We start from the raw sequence: 21,858 nt of genomic DNA, 5'->3' as shown, positions 1-21,858 counted from the left end.
GTTGCTACAACATATAAAATGAATATGCCTATAGGGTAACATATTTGATAAGAACAAATAGGTATAACCAGCTGCGTTTCCCACCTGCAGCCATGTATTATAAACAGGAAGATCCAAATTCCGGTACGGTTTCTTAAAGCCTTTCTTTACAATCTTCAGCTGTGATATTTAAATATATAAGTAATAATGTTATTGAATTTGCACGTTAAATATATAAAATAAATTCGTTACATTAATTTTAATACTGTAAAATATATTTTTTTCTATGTACACTATTTTGATTAACGATTATTTATGCATGTGTGTCCGATACAAATATATAGCCTCAAACATTTGAATTCAGAATAACGTTAGAGGATATCTCACGTCGTATGTGAAAATTGAGATTAAAAAAAATACAACACATTCAGTAACCATTCATACTTCCGTTTTTAAAATCACAAACCTAGAAAAAGAAGGTTTGAAATATCGTATGCGAAAACGAATTGAGAGCAGTATAAACATCCGGAATAATGCATTCGAATAAAAAACAAACACGAACAACGATTGTATTTTAAAAATTTAGACAACCATTTTCAATACGATGTGAAAAATTACTTGGAACATGAAAGAAAATTTAATCAGCCAAGTGTAATATTTTTGTTTCATGTTTTAAATTAATGCAAAATACATTGACGGTACTATGAAAATGATGAAAGTCAATCATAGATCATTAGAATTAAATAACCAGCAGAACATAACGTTATAATTGAAATTTCCTCTTTGTATATCCCCACCTACGTTGATTAAAGGTAGGCAACGTATATGCAATGGCAGATGTCAATAGGCAATAGTCGCTTCGCTATTTCGGCAAAATCATGAGACCGCATGCTCGTATGCCAACTTTTAATAATAAAAAAACATGGCATAACTCAATCATACATTTATGCAAAAATACTAGACGGATGCTTTCTCTCCGGCACTCTTTAAACCTACAATAATAATAGGTTATAGTTATGCTTGACGTTTAGACTGCGGATCAAAACAACTTTTTATTTATCTTGCATTACTTCTTTAATTCTTGCCCGAACCATCATAATTTTCAGTTTTATGCAATTAGCTTTTTCGATTAGCATTTTCCCACTTCTATACTATTCGTACTTATGGGCAATGATATATTAAATGCTAATTTACGTCTGCTTTGAAGAAACGAAGTAACACATTTGGCGCAGATATGACGCAATTATGTTCCGGAATTCTTTTTATGTCCGTTGTAATTGTGAGGCACAGGTCGCGCTTACGAACCCCATTTATTCGAATGGCTTACGATAATTCGGCACGGTTCACCGCGCGCCTGTCCCCCGAGCTATCTCGAGTGTTGCCATTCTCACCGACATAACAGGGTTTTTTCCATTAATGAAACCACTGCATCCATATTTCTATGATTTCGAAATGGAGATTATTATTTTGTACGTGCATATGAGGAATTTATTCATCATGAAATAATATGTTAATTTAGAAAATGTTCCCGGAATAAACTTAAAATGTATGTAGGTATATTTATTTAAAAACATGAATATTATTTCTTTCTTTTACTATAAAAAAAAAAAACATTAAAGAATGATTCTAATGGATTTCAAACATGAACCAGATTGATATATAAACACGGCTAAACACTCACGTATATACGTCCGGTGGCGGCACCGACTAGTTTCGAGCCCATCGGGGGCCCTTCATCAGGATGAGTGCCGGTGCCGCCACCGGACGTATATACGTGAGTGTTTAGCCGTGTTTATATATCAGTTTAGTATAATGTCTCACGAAAGTTTGAATAATTTAATGAACCAGATTTTTTAATTGCTTCTTGAGTCTTACTAATTTTTGTTTGTTAGAAGGTATCTCTAGAACGGCTCGATGAAATTTAACATAGTTGTAGGTCATAGTCTGGAAGAACACATAGGCTACTAATTAAGTTTTTTTAATTCCCCGCAGACGGAGCCGTGGGCGACAGCTAGTTACTTCATAAACATAGGTAACTGACCAGTAGTTATTGGCCAATAGCAAACTGTACATTACGATGCAACTGCAAACGGTATCTCATAATGAAATGGCTTACAACTAATGGTACGGTAATGGTGGTCGCTATTTACATACATATGAATTGAACCAGTCATATACAAATGCGATTTAATATCACAAAACCGCGCAATAAATGATAGCGAACATAATTATTAAAAGTTAAATTTTAAATAAACATAAATTTACAAAAAATTATCGTATTAAATATTCTTTTTTATTATAATGGCTGAAAATTAAACTAAAACTAAAAGTAAACTTATCTTTAACGGCAAGATTGTTATGTTGGAATGTGGGGAACAGGAAGCGTCTGCGTTTACCGCTAACATATGCATCTTAAAGTATCCAGGATGGCAGAGATCATGGTAATAAGCGCTCGGTGGCCAGGAAGGCGTTATTCTAATGTACAACCATCTAACTGGTTTTTTACATCTATCTACACCCATTGAATTGACGACACCATTAGCCATCGGATTAAAAAGAAATAACACGTTTAATCATGAATCTTTTTGCTTCACTGTATAAGTCTTCTACGCATACTACTATACCTAGTATCGATGAGGTACTTTCCTGTGGTAGATAAAATGATAAAAATCAGTTTAGTAATAAACTGACTGCAATTAAATTATTATTTTTGTAATAATCAATAATAAAATAACTGAAATGATAATAAATTTTATTTATTTATTTATTTTGATACTTTTATTTTCTATTTATTAATAATATTGCGCGTTATGTTAAAATGCATATAATAAATTGCGAATTTATGGACACGGACAAAATACAAACAAATATTCATTCTTTTCAAAGAACTCATTGTGAAAAGTAATATAGATTATGTTATACAGTCAGGATTATCCTCTTAACCCTACTTGTCTTTTGGGTCAAGCCTTTCCTAAAATATTATGGCTACCCTAAAGCAAACCGCAAGGGTCGCGGATACAAGCGAGATTAGATGCAAACGATGGACCGGCGCTGATGGCTCATTTGCCTCTCGGATGACGCATTGATATCACAAGCATACCTCTACCGCTCTTATTACAATGGGCAAGGCAAATCACTTCAACCAAACAGTAGCAATTATCTCTATATTAAAGCTAAAACGATGCTTTACATAGTCAAGATAAATAAGATATGCAAACGATATATCTAAATTATCCCTTGTAATCTCTTAGATTAAGTACTAATTTATTAATTTACATCAAAATTAATGTAAAAGTGTATAGCCCCGATAAAATACTTTGTTAAAAATTACGACTACTATACTTCGTAACTAACATTGCGTAGTAACAGCACATCTGCATTTTGTTGCCATATGTAAGGAAATTTGGCCGTGGGATGGTCTATCTTTGGCTCTACAATGTCGCTTATTATTATAGCTTAAATATTTTTTTTTTAAATTAAATAAATTTAAATAGCTAAATAATGTAATCTAATTTACATACTATGATAAAAGATTTCTAAATTGTTTTAAACATCACATATCTATATATATATATATATATATATATATATATATATATATATATATATATATATATATATATAAAAGAAAGTCGTGTTACTTCCACTATTTTTAACTCAAGAACGGTTTTACCGATATGGTTGAAAATTGATGAGGAGGTAGCTTAGAGCCAGGAGACGGACATAGGATACTATTTATTCATTTATTATTGTATTTTTTTTAGTTTTTTTTTATATCCATGCGGACGGAGTCGCGGGCGACAGCTAGTTTCTTAATTTATTATCATCTCGTTAACCATCAATATTGTATATCGATTCCACATTAATTATTACGAATGAGGAGACTTAATTATGTCTAATTGTTATTCGCTAATCTGCGTCAAAGACATAAAGCTTAAGAGTATACTTGCATAAGTAGGTATTGATTTAATACAAGTTTTAATGTTTGAAAGCTTGTAAAAAGATACTATTCGAGTCAAAGTTAAATCTTTATATCTTTGTAACGTTAATTGAATAGATATAAAGTTTTCTTTTATGTCCACGATAGACATCTCAAATGCTTGTTCTTTAAGATTGGCTCGAACGATTGTTAGTGAGTGGACTGAACAAGACAGACACAACGATATGCCCAGTGCCTCGTGTCTCGTGACTCGTGCCTAATGCCCGGACAATGGGCCAATCGAACGTATTGCAAAAACCCCGACGAATGCTTCTTTGCTTTACAAAGGCGATCTTTTTAGTTCACTTGTGTATCTTGCCTCTTTTTATGTTTTGTTGATTTTTAATTAATTAATGAAATATATGTTTTTATTGATTCGTATTAAAAATGTTTCAATCGAGAAATAACTACTTAGTTGTGAACGTCTTCCTTTCATTGTTTAACTTAAAGCATTTTTATATTATAAAAAACAGTGATTATTATTTATTATTACTTAAGGAATTTTAAGGTTATTGAGGTTATTAAAAACATAATCTGATACATACAAAACTGTGTTATAAACAAAAAGCGACTCTTTATATTAAAACATATTAAGATTTGAAGTGTTACAATACGTAAATTAGTTAAATCGTAAACACAAAGTAAGTTAACATGTGACACGAACATTTCTATAATTAATTATTACCAGGAACGAGGTACGTCAATTGACAGTAGCAATATTGAATTGAAACAACACAATGCCCATAGCTGAGTCAATGTCCTCGAACAAGCCTCAGGGCGTTATTGTTATTCAGTACCGTGTACCGTGTACATTAATGTTATGGAACATTGCAGCGATTGTTACGGTAAACATTACGTAAATTAACCCACATTATTAAAATTCTTGTTTCACTATTACTCCTTTTATAGGAATTTAGTTTGAATAGCAACGGAACTAGGATAATATCTGACGTTTTAATTATAATGAAAACTGAACAATACAATTAAAATGTAATCTAATTCTACGCAATAGAAAACTTCTGAGTGGAAGTGAAAACTTCTAAAGGCAAAGATTAATTAATCTAAATATAATTCAAATTTTAAAGACTGAACTTACTGAAACAATAGTAATCAATATGCGATGGTTTTTTTTACTTAAGAAATATCATTGTAAAGATTTTTTTTTTGCCACTAATCATTGTAGTTGTGTGTATGAATCAATTTGCAAGTCAACACTCTATCATAAAGTAAACATAAATCTAGATTTCAAAGCGTCGATTGATGGAAAGCATTTCGCGCACCGCAAAATAACGTAGCTAAATCAAGTAATTGACATCGTCGGCACTCGTCGACCCAAAGAGCAACGACGGCCCATTCACGTAAAAGCCGGGGAAGAGTCGAACTGTTAAACTGCCGACGAAAAACAAGCAAACTTCAGTATATCGGGACGAGTCTACGTTGAACGTAAAAAACTCACCTACTTTCCGAGTACAAACAAAGTTGACAACTTTATGGTCGGAAATGTTGCTTGATTTTTGCGTGAATGATGCATATTTGAAACGTTAGAACATTATTCCATTTAAAAAGATGTGGATTTTAAAAGAATTTTAAAACGCGATAAATATTACCACATAATTAAATCGCGTAGAAATATTATGCAGAATTTAATGTGACATTTATGTTGCGATTATGAATTGAAAAAAAAAATAAAAAAAAAATTTTATAGCTTGAACTGAAATATCGCAAACTGCTGTTTTATTCATTTAAGTCTTTAGAATTTTCTACCTGAAATTGAAATAAGGCTCGTCACGTTCGTAAACTGGATTATTAAGATTTAATAGTATGCCAATATGAAATAGTAAAAACCTCTATAACAGCTTATTTAAATATACTTTTGAAAATTAATGAAGACATTATAATTTTCTATTATAAAAATTACCTAACAAAGGTGGAATATTAAACAAAAATAATTTTACCTACCTTAACTCCTAAAAGTTTTAATTTGCCTTCTTACTTGTATTTAATTACAAAAGATAAATACCAAGAACAAAGGCCGTATACCAAATAATCTCGTGAATTAGCTATCTTTTCCAACAAAGCCTTTGTATACTGAGAACACTTAACTTAAAATAGGAGTCATTTTCCCCAACAAAGCTCCGACTATACCAGTTCACAATTCACCGGTGCCGAAATAGCGGTTGTATTTGTCACCGACAAATTGTGTACACAGGCCGTTTTTAATTTGCCTTTGCAAATTGAAAAGACGAGTTAACACACACAACAAACAAAATCATTTACAAATTGACTTTCTCAACGGAAATATAACATGTCACTTTTTAAATCGTTTCAGTCAATATGCAATTTGCCGAAGTTTTTCTATTTTTCTGGACATTCGTCCATAAAACCGTTCGTTTGTCATTTGACAAACGGACGGTTTTACCAATTTACTATTCACAATCAGACAAGTGGGAAGTACTTACATTGTAGGACGTATGCAGCCAGTTCTGCGGCGAGCTCGAAACCCACTGGCAGGCGACCGCGAAGGACATCCTGCTTCAGCTGAAGGAATAATTGATACCTGGACGGAAAATAAATTGTAGTTAGAATATTTCTCAACCCAGAACTATAATATTTATTTTCTTTTTTATTTATTTTTTTGGTACAATGAAAATAATTTCTATAAAATGAAAGTTTCTCTTCAAAAACTATAACCTACTTTTACTCGTAAAAGAGTGAAATTAAAAAGAATTTTTAGTACTAATTTATTATAAATTAATACACTTTAAGTGCTTTAAAAAGCTTTGAAATTACAACTTAACATTAATTATTATTTTTGTTATCAACATTCTCAATGAAAGTACTCAAATACTCTTAATATTTATAAGACCGTGAAACTAAAAGTCTAATGAATTAAGTAAATCCATAATAAAAGGAATGCATTATGAGGAAACAGTAACGTTTTATTTCTTTCTACACGTCAAAGTGAGCTTAGTAAAAGGCTCTAAGAAATATAGCCCTTAAAAGGAAATTAAATATTAAAAGACCATCATGGCGAAGATTTTCAAAGATTTTACGAGTATTAAACAGCGGCCTTTACCTAAAGGGAAAGACGCTTTCACCGCACAGACGCAGGGGCTAAGACTCAGTGGAAGCGACAGGGGGCCGTCGACAGGGTAATAACAAAATTTTGATAAAATATTTCCGGTTCTCCGTCTTTGAAGTTTCTAAACAAGGAATGTCATCATTGACATAATGAATATGGATATTTCCCAGTTTCTGTACTTTAAAGGGACCGAAGGTAAAATTAAATTTGCGAACAAGAAATAAGATTTTAAAAACAAAGTAATTGATTTAATATATAGTTAAGAGCGTACAACATTTGACTGTCGAACTTTATATAGTACATAGTACTATAATAAAATATATAAACATTAAATATATTATATGTTTGAGTGGACGGCTAATTCGTAATTTATGTAGAGACCGTCAGCAAAGCACTCGGAACATTTGCCAAATTGCCTGTTGTGTGTAGGAAGGAGCAGAATTAGGTTACACAGCCGTTAACAAAAGACCGTATCTGTTGCACACATGTGCTCAACATAAAGTCATTTCTCGTTCATTTACGAAAACTATTATCAGAATATACTTATTAGTATAAAAGGTTAAAGGACTAAACGTGGAAGTACAAAATATAAGATAAATAAATGTTTTTGTTATTAATTATTTTTAAGAAATAAATAAGAAAATACTTGTGACGCACTTATAACAATGATGACGTGTCCCTTACACACATTTACCGCTGTATAATGCCTAAAAATAAAAGATATGTCTAGAAAGAATACTTAAATGAAATTGTTTATACCTATAAAATTATTAACTTAACATATATCGCACCCGTAATGTTCGTTAAAAATACTAAGAATGACACTATCGTGAATGTATCCAATTAAAAATGTTTTAAATGAAAAGTTTCACGAATGTTTTCAAAGGTTGCCATAAGTCGAGTACTCTAATGCCAGCGTGGTTCATTCATTCGTTTTATTTTAGCCCCTGTTTACGAGATCGCGGGCCAGAGGGCGCTGAGAGCGCGCACTTCCTTAACCACCACACTCTTACTCGATATTAACTTTTAAAAAGAATCTCATTTAATATTATATATAAAATCATACGTTCGCAATCTTATTTTCTAGCAGTGGTAGAGTTCAGAATTACTTAGCATTATTACTTGTTTTTATTTTTACCGGACATACATATAAGTTCTAATGTTCTTTATATTTCCCATAAAGATATTAAAAATAAATAATTAAAATCATTGTATTTTTACGAACATTTACATAAGCAATTGTTTTAAAAAATTCCTAAAATTCTTCCTTCCCTATCCTTTCTTCCTTTCTTATTTAAATTAATGCACAGCAATTACATAGAAAAACTACCACCAAGTTCTAAAGAACTTTGATTTAGAATACGCCCAAAATAAACCAAAATGTAACAGCGAAAACACTTCGCCGTTATGACTATGTTTACAAAGTGATATTTATTAGACGCGTGCTTTGATGGTCCCGTTGAGTCGGATGGCTTGTTTATTGAAACATCGGTCGGTCGATGAAAAGGCCTATCTGTTATGGTATCACCGCCCGCACCCGCCTTGCTGCCGCCGCGTTGTCATCTCCCAACCTGAGTAATGACTCTAACACCCTACAGTAACTATAAACAACGATATTGAAATGAAATGTTTCATAATGTGCGCCAAAACTAGATGAATATTAATTAGAGCTATTTTAATATGAGATAGAAAATTGATTAACATTTTGCTTTATTTCATTGGAGAGTTACTTCTTGTATAGATAATTCATTGAATAGTCTTAATTGCAAAACAAAATTTCATTTATTTTGTACTTAGTAGAGCTCAGACTTTCTTTTTATTTAATTACATTATTAAAATATACCGTCCAATTCACGAGTAGTATTGTTACATTGTAACATTAACTGCATTTCCTTTATAAAAGCTCTTTTAAGTCACACACAAAGATGTGCCGTTTAGTACACACATTTCAAATTACAACTCAAAACGTATACGTACGAGTATCAGACGACAATTGGCGCACTAAGGACATCCATTTAAAGAGGAACGCGTCGCGTCGAGAATCTCAGGCCCGCCGTCTAAGCCGTCTACACAATTCCCGCCAGGATTTCATTTCCCCGGACTGCTTAAGCACAAGTCTCCACAGTCAAAGGAACAAAGACAAAGTTAGCTGCTCGCATTCGATTACTTAAGGTATTCAGAATAAACAAACTTACTTAAAAGAAGTCATTGTTACTTGAAAGACGTCGCACAGGAAAGGCTCATAGAAAGAATTTAACCTGAAGTCTTGTGACGTTGATATTGCTATTTATTTTTATCTACTGTCAGAGTTTTGGTTACCCTGAAACACGCACGCTATTTTACATATAAATCTGGATTAAATCGATAGTATATTCATAGCTACTGCTAGTTCTCAAATTAATAAATTTAATACTTATATGCATATTATTTTTTCATCAAAATAAAATAACCAAGCAAGAATAAATCTAGATGAAAGAAAAATATATTCAAAGTCATATTACCGCGTAGATTGAATTTTGTAGGTATTTTGGAGAGGTTATAAGTTTAATAGGGATCCGTTACTCAAAAATTGCCTTCGTGCCGACAATGGAAAGGAATCCTTTGTGACAGCTAACGGGATTGTGTAACTAAGGTTAAGAAGCTCTAGTAAAGACTTGCCTCTCAAAGGGGCCAGGAACATTTAAGACGTTCGGAGACTAAGTATTATGTACTTTGTCAGGGTTCAGGCAAAGTTAACATTATATATCGTGGTATTTAACAACAACTAATCTTACTAATATTATAAATGCGAATGTAAAGATGGATGGATGGATGGTTTGTTTGAAGGTACCTTCAGAACGACAGAACGGATCTCGATGAAATTTGCCATGAATGTAGAACATAGTCTGGAAGAACACATAGGCTAATTAAGATTTTTTTTATAATTCCGCGCGGACGGAGTCCAGGCGATTGCTAGTGTTATATAAGTTTAAACTTTCGTGGATTTAACTAATATAAAGTTTGTAAGAGACGAGACTTATATCCAAAACTGTTATTAACACCTTTCTGTTGCATTAATAATGAATTAACTTCTGAAAAGACTTATAAGTACTTCAAATTATTAATTAAATTTTAATCAAACATTTAAAGAATAGCCACACAAATTCATTACATCACTATTATACTAATTTTATAACTGCGAATGTTTAGGTGAATGGATGGATGGATGTTTGTTTAAAGGTATCTCCCAAACAGTTTAACGGATCTTGATGATTTTTTTCATAGATGTATAATATAGTCTGGCAAAACACATTGGCTACTACTTCTTTTTTTTATTCCGTGCGGACGGAGTCTCAGGCGATAGCTAGTAAGACTATAAGTAAAGTTGTGTGGATATTATAGGGCAATAAAATGCTATGCTGACACAGCTTTCAATATGAGTGTGGCACGTGGAGTGAGCAGATGTATTTTATTGTCGTATTCCGTCCCTCAAAGCTTGATATTAATGTGCTGTAAGGTAGATATTACGACATTATGCCACACATAAAACATCATACAGAAATATAATAATATAACAACTAGACAAATACTCCAATCGCAGTTTTTTTTATTTGAAATCTATATTTCTGGTAGCATTAGTTCCAAATTATATAGATACAATTTTTCATGAATTGTAATTATGTCAGTTAAGCATTTGATCACATAAATAAAATTAAGTAGGCATAGGTACGTAATGTTATTATTTTATTTTGCACAGTAAAAGTAAATAAGTTTAATTATCCATAACATGACTTTTTTTGGTTATTTCCTTAATTTTCCAGAATAATATATAATATATAAGTCGAGTTTCACAAGTTTGAATGTTTAAAGCGCTCTCTGGTAAAATTTGATTTCTTCAGTTACTTTAGTTTACGTAGGGACCGTCGATAGGCAAATAGTAAATTTAATATTTTCTTCTTTGATAAGCTAATCAACGTCAATATGTAAATATAACAAAAGATTAAAGTTATGAATATAATCAATCTTAACTTAATATAGGTTTTCCACGGTAACTAAGAACCAGATTTAATGCTGTAATCATAAATAATTATATTCTACGAGCACAATGCCTGGTAGTTAGGGAATGACGTTAAATCCAAAGTGGCCATTAGAGCCGTAATAAGTGAACAGGCCTCCAATATACCGCTCTGCGGGGATTAATGTTCATGTAAATTTAATTTCTTCCCTCTAACTTTAATCTACATAAAACATGACCATTCTATACTATATTACATGACTACAGTGTCACTTGCGAAAACGAAAAAAAAATATATTAAAACTGGAGAAATCTAGATTTCTTGTGTTACGTATATCATTTCTATCAGCTCCAGAATTTAATGGTTCTATGTTTCTTTTAATTCTAAAGGACCCTACGTTGAAGAACGAAAGTCATTATCACGTTAGCAAAGCCAATAATCGTTAATTTGTTGACACTTAACGAAGATACCATCTCGTACTAAGAAGTTTCTCTGACGAGTTCCTATATGAATAGATGCAATTGCTTATAGAAACTCGTCAGAGAAATAAGTACTACGTGATTGATGTCAAAAGCTATAGAACAAAAAGAAATCCAATAACATATAATAGATATTAAAAAATAAAATATACACAAAAATATATGTGTCTATTACTAATAAAATTTTTGATCTAATATGTTTTTGAACGTAGACGAAAATGTAAATTGGTAATTATAACTGTTATCAATGCATTACTGACCATTTAAAACATAACAGTAAACTCTATTACGTGTATAATAATTATGTACAAAACTAATATTATATAGCAAATAAAATACATAAATAACGCAGAAAGTTTTCTGCTCTATCCTAATTGAGGGCGAATTACGAACAGGATGAATAGAAATCGAGGCGTATCCACTTATAGTATCAACACAAGCTACCATTTTATCGTTTACTTTGATCTGAACCACGTAAATAAACATTTCTACTGCTTTTAAATGTGAAGCAATTAATTTCAAACGTATCTTAGCGATTCCAAAACATATCGATATTTCCAGCAAAGATTGTGTAGCAAATACGAAATATATGTAGATATAGGTTTTTTTTTTCTATTGCCTTTCAAACTCAGTAAATTGGCAGCATCAACAGGATTTCCGTAAACCCATTTTATGTTCAGAGTTAATAATTTCGTTACAACAATTTGCCCGAATTCAATATCTTACGAATTCGAACTTCGTGTTATCACAAAATTATTATACCTATATAAATTGCAACCTAAACTTTGAAATTGGAGTGACGAAAGTTATTCCGTTTGGAATGGGCACGATAACCTTTTCATTTTCTATGTATTCAATTAAATTCCTTCATCTAATATGTTATTCCATGTTTCTTATCAATGAATATAAAAGAGCGATTGAACTTTTAAAATCTCCACCAATCTTTTTGACACAAGTTCGTCTAACTTTAACACTTACTACCAGTAAAATTTAAAAAATTAGACAAACAAAGTATTACCTGGTGATTTCTTCTAATAACTTGCACGGGTCGGCTGCGTAGAATTTGACTCCGAAGTAAAAGGTGTGCGAATCGGAGCCACGAAGCTGGCGTCGGAGCTTCCGGCCCGCGTCCAACCAGTGCTAAACAAGTTCATTTTTATGTATTTTGTTTTTATTACATAAGCTGTTTTTAACAACTTTATTTTATTTGTTATAATTTATCTTACTAATATTATAAATGCGAATGATTAGATGGATGGATTTGTCATAGATGTAGATCATAGTCTGGAAGTTTGTTTTAATTCCGCACGGACAGAGTCGGAGGCGACAGCTAGCATATCATTTTTACTTTTATCATTAATATTTGTCAACAAACATCGGCTCATACAAAATAACATATATGTTTAAATATGCTGCTATAACATAAGAAACATTTTCAAAAGAAAAAATGTTCTTACCGTTTGGTTATCTTGATCCACATAGCGAAGACCGAAATAAGCTGTTTCTAAAAGATCTAAATGCCTAAACACCACGTCGAGGAGCGCTTGGCCGGTGCTGTTGTCCTGTGAACAAATCTCTTTATAAATATCATTGAAAACAACAACTACATATATGATGTTGAAGAAAATACAAAAATAATAATATTATTTAAATTTGCTTCCTACTTGTATGTTACATGGATATGATATTTGAAATAGATAACTTGAGATTTTCCTTATTGGATTTGTGAAATGAAATCAACAAATCTCATATCATTCGCATCTTTATCTTCTTTAGGTAACAAGAGTGATATGTTTCCAAATTTATAAGACAAAAACATCAAAGTATTATTATATAATATACCATTTATTACATAAGTTCAAAGACAATCATACTGTATTTGTTTCGTATTAAAACATATTTCCATCTTGCTTTCTTCACAAAGAGTAAAGGAGATGTCAATAAGGGTATATACACAAGTGTTGAATTTCAACAAATAGGCTGGTTATGTTTGAGATAATATTTCAATATACTCGTTTAAATTAAAGTAAATTATAAGTACTTATACAATTTCTTTTAAATCCTCTACAGGAAAATGCTTCTCAAATATACTTCGTTGTTACTTAAGGCAATAAAGTAGCTGTTAATAAAAGCTCTCATCTCAAATGTTCGGGATGAATGCTGAGGTATAATTTGGTGAACTGAAATGCCTTCGCCTCCGGCTCCGTGAAATTCCCTGTGAGAGTCAACTTAATCAACCGTTAGATATACAATTTCTTTTAACTTAATTCGTGCTTAGGGGCATAATTTTATGATGAAATTCAATTTGAAGTACTTCGCTTAGTAAAACATTTAATAATGTAACAACGAATATATTTATTTTTACTTTTTAAATACCTAACAATTCACATATAACTATTAAATAATTATAAAAAGACGGTAATTATTCTAGTTGTTATAACATATCTTCATTATTAGCTATACACGGAGGAAAAAGCTTCGGACTATATTGGTCTAGTATGAAACAAAATGCATCGTGAGTATGAAAAATTAAATCAAAGTTTAAAAAACTCGATGTTCTACAGACATAGTAATAAAAGCAAAACGAAAGCGTAAAAAATCGCGACCGCTCCATATTCCCACGATACCGAAACGAGTATGGTACAAATTAGAATTTCTCGATGCCTGACTTTCGTCAATTAAGCTCATTCGCACGCGATGGTAGGGTGGTAACACCAGTAGTTGGTGATATGGCATTGGCATCATAATGATAGGGGGTCTGGTGGGAGCTATCACGCACATCACGAACGTATTTAGATGCCTCTTCACTTTGATTGATTTCTGAAGCCATTAAATCATTAAATTTATGTAAATTACAACCAAGAATGCCAATAAAATTAATATAAATAAATTATTTAAATTAGTATTGTAGTTATGTTGCTACTGAAAATTACTTGTGTTAATAATAAATTATTAATAGTTGGACAGAAACCTTATTACATTTTGTATTTACGAATAGAAATGATTTTCTAAAAGTCAATTCACTATATAAACTAAATGGAATAAAATCCTCAAAACCGATTTTATACGAAATAGTACACAACTCATTTAATTTAATCGGATTATAAACACAAAGTTTTCTCAACTGGAACGTAATATGTTGCCCTAAAACAATATCCATACGTAGTACATTTACCTTTATGGATAAAAACAGACGAAACAGTTCGTTGATCTGAATAATAAATGATTTAATAACGGAGCCTCGTCTGTTCTCAGCAAATTACTTTCAGCTCGGTAAATGGCCAGCAATCTTATAATCTGACAGACAGAATTTCATTTAAGTGTGATGATCATACGTCAAATATAAATAAAATAAAATAAAACATAATTGCAATATTTTTTAAGTAGCTAGAGGCAAAGATTTCTTCGAAAGTAGAATATCCATTTAAGTAAATGATTCAAAGTTGAAAAACAAAAAAAAAATAAGAAAAATACAGGCTACATTTTAATAAAAAGTGCAAAATATACTAAAAAAGAAAGTACATTGACAGCTCAAAACGTAACCTCGATCAAACAATACATACGGTCCAATTTGTTCCAATACCATTCCGTATAGAACGATTGTATGGTGACATTCGATTCTTGCTACAATTACTGAAACATTGTTATCGATATTTCGATTAATATTTCTTTCACTTCTTAGAATTGTGATAAATCATATACGGTTCTGTTTCCTTTTTCCGCTGGCGTTCATTAATTATTCCATTGAGAATGTTTCCGCTTGTAAATACTGGCGATAGAAGCAATTAACACTGACGTATACAGGTTGTTAGAACCAATATGGATGTGAAGAAAGATCGGTATTTATTAGACTTCCCTTCAAAGACATGCGTACTTAGTCCACTTTCAAAGAATGTGCTATCAGGCAGAGCCCTCAAGACTGCAAAAAACTAATTAGATCTATCATTGGAGGGAAACTTTCGAGAAAACGTCTTCGAGAACTTTGTACTTAATTGATTTTAATTTAACTTTCATTTATAATGATGGTAATAATTTTCTTTAACAATATATCTTGTTTATGAATAAAACGAATAACGAATGAAAGGAAAGGAAGCTTTGTTTTTTTGTTAATTGAAATTACATGATGCGTTTTTGAATAACAAACTATTGATTATTAATATTTTCAAAAAGAGAAAACTTTTTGTTTAATTTTTGTTTGGAAAATTCATAACTATTGGCCACTAATATAAAGCTGTTCTATCATCGAATAACATAGGCTACTTTTTATTCGCGACTGAAGCTACATATGTTATAAATAATTTTACAGAGGTATACCGCTCATTATTTTAACACTGATCTTTGAGGCGGCTACCGTAGCTCGTGTAACCACTAACAAGCGCTTTTGCAACTGAACTCCATTGTTGAAACTGTCGCTTGCATATGTGTAAGTACGTTCAAGTATTGTTTTACGCGAATATATTACACAAGTTACGTTACATGCAGCGAGTATTGAAAACAATATGTGAAATTTAAATGTAAATAAAATAAATGTTAAAAAGCAAATACTACTAAGGTCATGGATCATACATTTTAAAATATATGACCTAAGACTAGGGTGATAATAAAGGGTAAAAGTATTTTAATAGTATAGTCAGATTTAATGCAAAGCATTGTGCACCGTACGAACACTTAAGTGAAATGTGGTACTTGATAACTACCGCAATTAGAGTCTTTAAGTGGTCCCCCTAGTGTAGGTTCAATACTAAAAATCTATGTTTAGAGTCTGCGTTAGTGTCCAATTGACGCTGAATGAGAAAATACTGATTTATACCTTTGAATTCAGGATCTTAAATATCTATTGCACGGGAAATGAGAGTGAGAACGTTTTATAGTTGTTTGATAAAAAAGTGAAGACACAACTAGCAGACAATAAAGACGACACCGATAGAGGCGCGTGGCGCGAAGTGTAGTTGTGCACTGAGACGTGAAATGCCGTCGACTCAATTTACCATCGCGACACATACAACCAGCCGTCTAGATATATACACACGAAGTTTACGTAAACAGAGGACATAGCCCGTTGTATAGTTTGACAGTAAAATTTTGCAGAAATCACCGTCGCACAAAAGAGTGGTTTTGAAGACGTAGTAGCGGTCCTTCTCCCTCATTTGAGTAGTGTGTAGACACATAAGTCATTAGGTAAGCTTTCAATTCTATATTCCTTTTTATTTATACTCAAATCTAATATTTTTCTGGGAAAAGGAATCGAAAGTTATCAAGCAATCCGGTTCTTCTATCTTAGAATATCAGTAAAATAAGTTACTATATTGAACGCGAAGAAAGTAAACTAAGTCAATCTATAATGTAACAATCCAAGAAAAAACAAGCCAGCAATAAGAACGAGACTGATAAAGCAGTGCGAGGCGCGAAGTGCATTTGTCCGCTGAAACGTGAAATGCCGTCGCCTCAATTTGCCCACACCACTCCCGAGTACCCGACCTCCATCTCCTCTATACTACGTTTCCTAAATTACAGGACAATTTCTTCGACACTCGTTCAACCAGTCGAGACGTACGAGACTACAGAGAATGGACTATTCTCATTCCGTCTGTGTTAAACGACTGTCTTGATTTTGTACCTTTTGTGACTCTTCTTGTAGCATATTTATTTATTTATTTTAATTGTTTCAGTTTTAAATTAACAATTGTGTATGGTTGCGAAAAAATTATCCTATTTTCTTTTCCTGAAATCTTACCCCTTACTTCTTAGTAATATTATATCTTATCTTACCAATATTATAAATGCCAATGTTTGAATGGATGGATGGATGTTTGTTTGAAGGTATCTCCAGAACGGCTGTACGGGTGCCGATACAATTTTGGCATAGATGTAGAACAAATTCTGGAAGAACACATAGGTTACTAATAAAGTTTTTTTTTTTTAATTCCGCGAGGACGGAGTCGCGGGCGACAGCTAGTTGCTTATAAAAACTCGTTATAAAATACAATCACCTTTTTCATTTTCTGAAACATATTTTATTTATTGAATAAAATTCAAATGTCACATTCGAATAAATTGTAAAAAAAGACAAACCCAACTCTGAGGAGTATTAAATGAGATTATGAATTTCTACCTGGCACTTCTGTTTCATTTCTTCCGCATCAATACTCACCCGAGTATTACGGAGGGTACTGTTAAAACAGCTTTTTTATTACGAAAATAATCTTGTTGACACACATTCGGATACAAATATCATCCATTACATTTTACACGAAAATAAAAATATTTGTTTACGAGTTTTGATCCTCAATACATCATTAAGTGGCATCACCAGGCTGGGAACCTTTGTTTGTTATACAAATAGGTCCGACTATGTACATACTAGCACTTATGTAGATAATATTAATAACTCTTCAATTTATTTGGAACTTAATAAATATTAATGAAAAACACTTTTGTTCACGCTATTGCTGATATTTGTAAGTCGTAAGATACGCTGTCATTGGCTTTGTTGACTAAATAAAAAAGGAAACAATTTTAAATCAATCCTTTAAGTGAATATGTAAATAGTTTGAGCAATAAATTCTTAGCGCACAATCCAATTTGTCCGTTATGAGAAAAGAGGAAAGTTTGACTGGATCCGTTTGAGACAAATGGCCCTTTGTAGATAGGAAAACTCTGGGAAGGGCGACGATTTATCTAAAATAACCATACAATTTAGCTGGAAAAGTCGAACTCTCGTCGCTTCCACTTTGCCCGAATTGGCGATTCTAGTCCAATATATATCTCTGGAATTTGTTTGACGATCAACTTACGCGAAGGATTTCGGTCCGGGGAAAAGAATATCTATAACAATTGGACCGTTGTTTACGGTTATGTCGCGAAGTTATAGCGACTGTGTCCGGATAAGTGTCGGCCCCGTTGGCCGACAAAATTATATGATCTCGTGTTCAACAGAGTTTTCAAGATAATGCTGAGATAGTGCTTTCTAAGCGTAGAGGGGCGTGTTAGCAGAGTGACCTCATAAATTATTTAGTTATAACCTTTGCGAACCTTCACACTTTTTCACAAGTTGTTTTTTTTTATTTTTCACTTTATAGTTAAACGCAGACTACAATCTACTAACCAAATTATGTATTCATGAGACTTCATAGCTCTATTTATTCAAGAGATATAGTAATGCCACTAATTATTAATCAAAATATTCGTTACATATTAATAAATAGCATGCGTTATTTCCGTACAATCACGTTGTACACAATAGAAATGACGATATAATTATCCAGGTAACACGTGCGTCGCCGCCACAGCCCGAGCCGCGAGCCGCTCTCACATTCACCGCGCGACAATACCCGCCCGATAGAATTTAATATTCATAGAGTCGACGTACGATTCAGTGAATTCATCGCCCGCGCCTCGGACCCCGGTGCCGCATATAAAAGACCTTCCCCGACCTCCCGGTTGTATACTCAAATAATACCTCTCCAAATGCTTGCTTCAAAATAAATAAGTAAAAGTATTTTGCCCTCAATCATTCTTAATTTCTCTATTGTTAACAATAATTGTATGTTAAAAGTATAATAAATATAATATTTCATATCGACTTCTCAAATCTCGAAGGTGTAACAGATCTGTCAGGGACTCAAAGGTAACGAAATAGAAACATAAAAAATCTTCAGCTGTGTTCGCGACGAAATTGAAAAAAGCCCTCTGAAGTCCGCGGGGACACGCGCTGAAGAGCTTTGAAGTAATCTGACCAATTTTAGGCAGAAATATGAAAGGAATATGTCAAAAGCCGCAACTAAAGCCCAAAGGTAGTTTGGAATCAATTTCATAACAATAGACGAACTATTTGTTGGCATTCTATTTAGGATATGCACGAACAGATACAAATTAAAAGAAATGTATACAAAAATTTACGTTATAAAGGAACTTGATTACTACGTCTCAATTAAATGGGTTGAGAAACACTAATAATAATTACCTGCATTTCGTGCAGCAGCTCCCTTTCGTCCAACAAAACGACGCGGCAGGCAAGCGCGCGCGGCGCAGGGCATAGGCAGTCCATCATCCTGCCCACACCTAGCGCTCGCCTCCTCCTGAAAAAAAAAACATTCTTGAAAAAATAAGAACACTGGAACACTCAGATATACCGTAACTGACAGCAACAGACTGTCTCCCCCATAATACTGTTCTTGTTAATACATTAACTTAATCAATTAATCTTGAAATAAAAGAAATTCTTAAATATTAACGTTAACGAAGGTATATGGGAATATAGTATTAATAGCTTGACTTAAGAGAGGTAATAACTAACGCATTTTAGATCATATTAGTTAAAATTGTATTAAATCAAAGATAATTTGTAGAGATTTTCTGTTATTAATTAACTGTTCAGAGTTCATTCTAAAAATCAATGAGGAAACTGATGCATATCTCGATGGATTTGTTGTTCTTCGACCCACTCGTGCGCTATTCAGGTATTTCAAAACATGGTAACATCGGTGTTCCATCCACAAAGCTTGAAGTTGTTTGAAGGCAATTACGGAGTTATTTGCAGTCCGACTCAATAGAGAAATCACCAAAGGGTCGGTCGAAACCAAATATATCCTCGTTAAAAGTTAGTCCGGGGAATACCGGCTCGCACCGGTTTTAACAATTTTATTTTAATTAGTAACTGCACCCTTCCTAATGACCGAATTCGAATTGACTATAAACATAATATTTCAAAATATCATATCACGTAACTTTACGATTTAACTTACGGCAAATGTAATACGAGAAAATGCTTATGTTTTGCTTTGTTTTAATAATAAAATAAATGTTATTATTATACAAAACTATAGAAAAACTTAATAAAATATTCTTAAACTTCTCGTACAATTTTAAAGATTAGAAAAAGAATGAGCGAGTAAACTCATAGCAAACAAACCGTGAAAGGAAAAGGCAACATTAAAGCGCCTCAAACACTGCATCACGGAACTCTTAGCAGCAAGACAAACCGAGAAGTTTGAAACAAACAACAAAGACGGGGCAATACGAGCCATTAATCCGAACGATCCCGACAGAGATTAGTGTTGCTATTGAACCCCGCTACCCGCGACCCGCGCCCGCGCCTCTGCCGCGCCGCCCCCACTGGAAAACATTTCCTAGCTATTGTCTGAGCGGAAAATAAAAAAAAGAATCTCGATTGACAACGTGACCCTGCGACGTGATCGCATTCGCGCGCCCCCAGCCCCGCGCCGGTATTCCCGCCTTTTGTTTCACACACATTCATAGAGTAGTAGATAGACACCCATCAATCGCACGATAACCGCTGCATTTCACCACAATATACCCACGACATCATTGTTTAATAATTATCAAGTGTTCTCATGTCACTGCTTCCTAGCCTATACAAAAAATAATAATAACAGATTTTTTTATCAAATAATAAGTAAGGGTACTTGATACCATTCGATTAGAACTGTTATAATGTACGCGGGAAAGAAGAGACATCGACAATTACAATTTAATTGGTCTTTGATTTCGCGATTATATTAAACTTGTTCCAAAGACGGTGAAAAATTAGTGCAAAGCTCTAAAGTGGTAACAAATGCTCATCCTATGATCCATGTGAAACTTTAGCCTTTAGAAAATAACGCATCAATCCGGTTCAAAAATGTTCCCCCGACTTCTACTGTAAAATTGAAAAATAGCACACAAACTGTCGGTTATTTTTTATTGAAAATAAATTTTTTCGGTGAAAATGGACCAAAAAAAAATTGAAACGCGTTTGAGATAGGAACGTTACAACGAGATGTAATAAAATAACCTAACAGATTTTACGTTATAAATATTTCCGGGGAAGTAATTAAACTACAAGAACTTGTATATCGTGCATATTAAAAATAATGAAGTATCATAATGAAATTTAGATTATAAATAAAATTTCATGTAAATTTTAAATTCAAAAACGCTTTTAATAGTTTGTTCTAACACTAAAAAGTCACAACACACCACATTGGTCAAGAAAATAATCTGCAATATATGTTCAAATATCAACAATGGGTACACAATGTTTTTACAAATCTATTCTTCTATCTATTATATAATAACTCAAAATATGATTACATGTCTCTTGTGTATTATATATTTGTTCGTCTATAATGTATATTAGGTGAGCATTCGACTGTAACAGAGCATCACGTAACAAGTTTTCCTGTTACACTAATTGGCCAGTTAACCGGGGACGTTTCCTAGGATACCCACACGATGTCACATAACACATGTACATACATGTGTATATACATATGTATATACATATATCTCTACGGTTAGGTAACTGGAAGCTTAATAATATCAATGAATATTATTTTTTTAGCT

At 32.7% G+C, this 21,858-nt stretch overlaps 1 protein-coding gene across 3 annotated transcripts in view; it reads right to left on the bottom strand.

Annotated features, from left to right (window-relative positions):
* Positions 1-21,858, bottom strand: part of LOC106124830 (band 4.1-like protein 4) — a 48,292-nt gene that overhangs the window by 16,006 nt on the left and 10,428 nt on the right. For all 3 annotated transcript variants that reach the window (XM_013321820.1, XM_013321818.1, XM_013321819.1), the window contains exons 2-5: positions 19,478-19,592; positions 12,972-13,076; positions 12,533-12,654; positions 6,418-6,515 (exon numbers count right to left, since the gene is read on the bottom strand). In XM_013321820.1, coding sequence (XP_013177274.1) covers positions 6,418-6,515; positions 12,533-12,654; positions 12,972-13,076; positions 19,478-19,564 — 412 coding nt within the window. In that variant the 5' untranslated portion in view covers positions 19,565-19,592. The remainder of the gene's footprint in view (positions 1-6,417; positions 6,516-12,532; positions 12,655-12,971; positions 13,077-19,477; positions 19,593-21,858) is intronic.

The sequence above is a fragment of the Papilio xuthus genome, unplaced genomic scaffold (genome assembly GCF_000836235.2).
Source record: "Papilio xuthus unplaced genomic scaffold, Pxut_1.1 DF825946.1, whole genome shotgun sequence".
NCBI lineage: Eukaryota > Metazoa > Arthropoda > Insecta > Lepidoptera > Papilionidae > Papilio > Papilio xuthus.
This window is presented reverse-complemented; position numbering and strand designations above follow the sequence as displayed.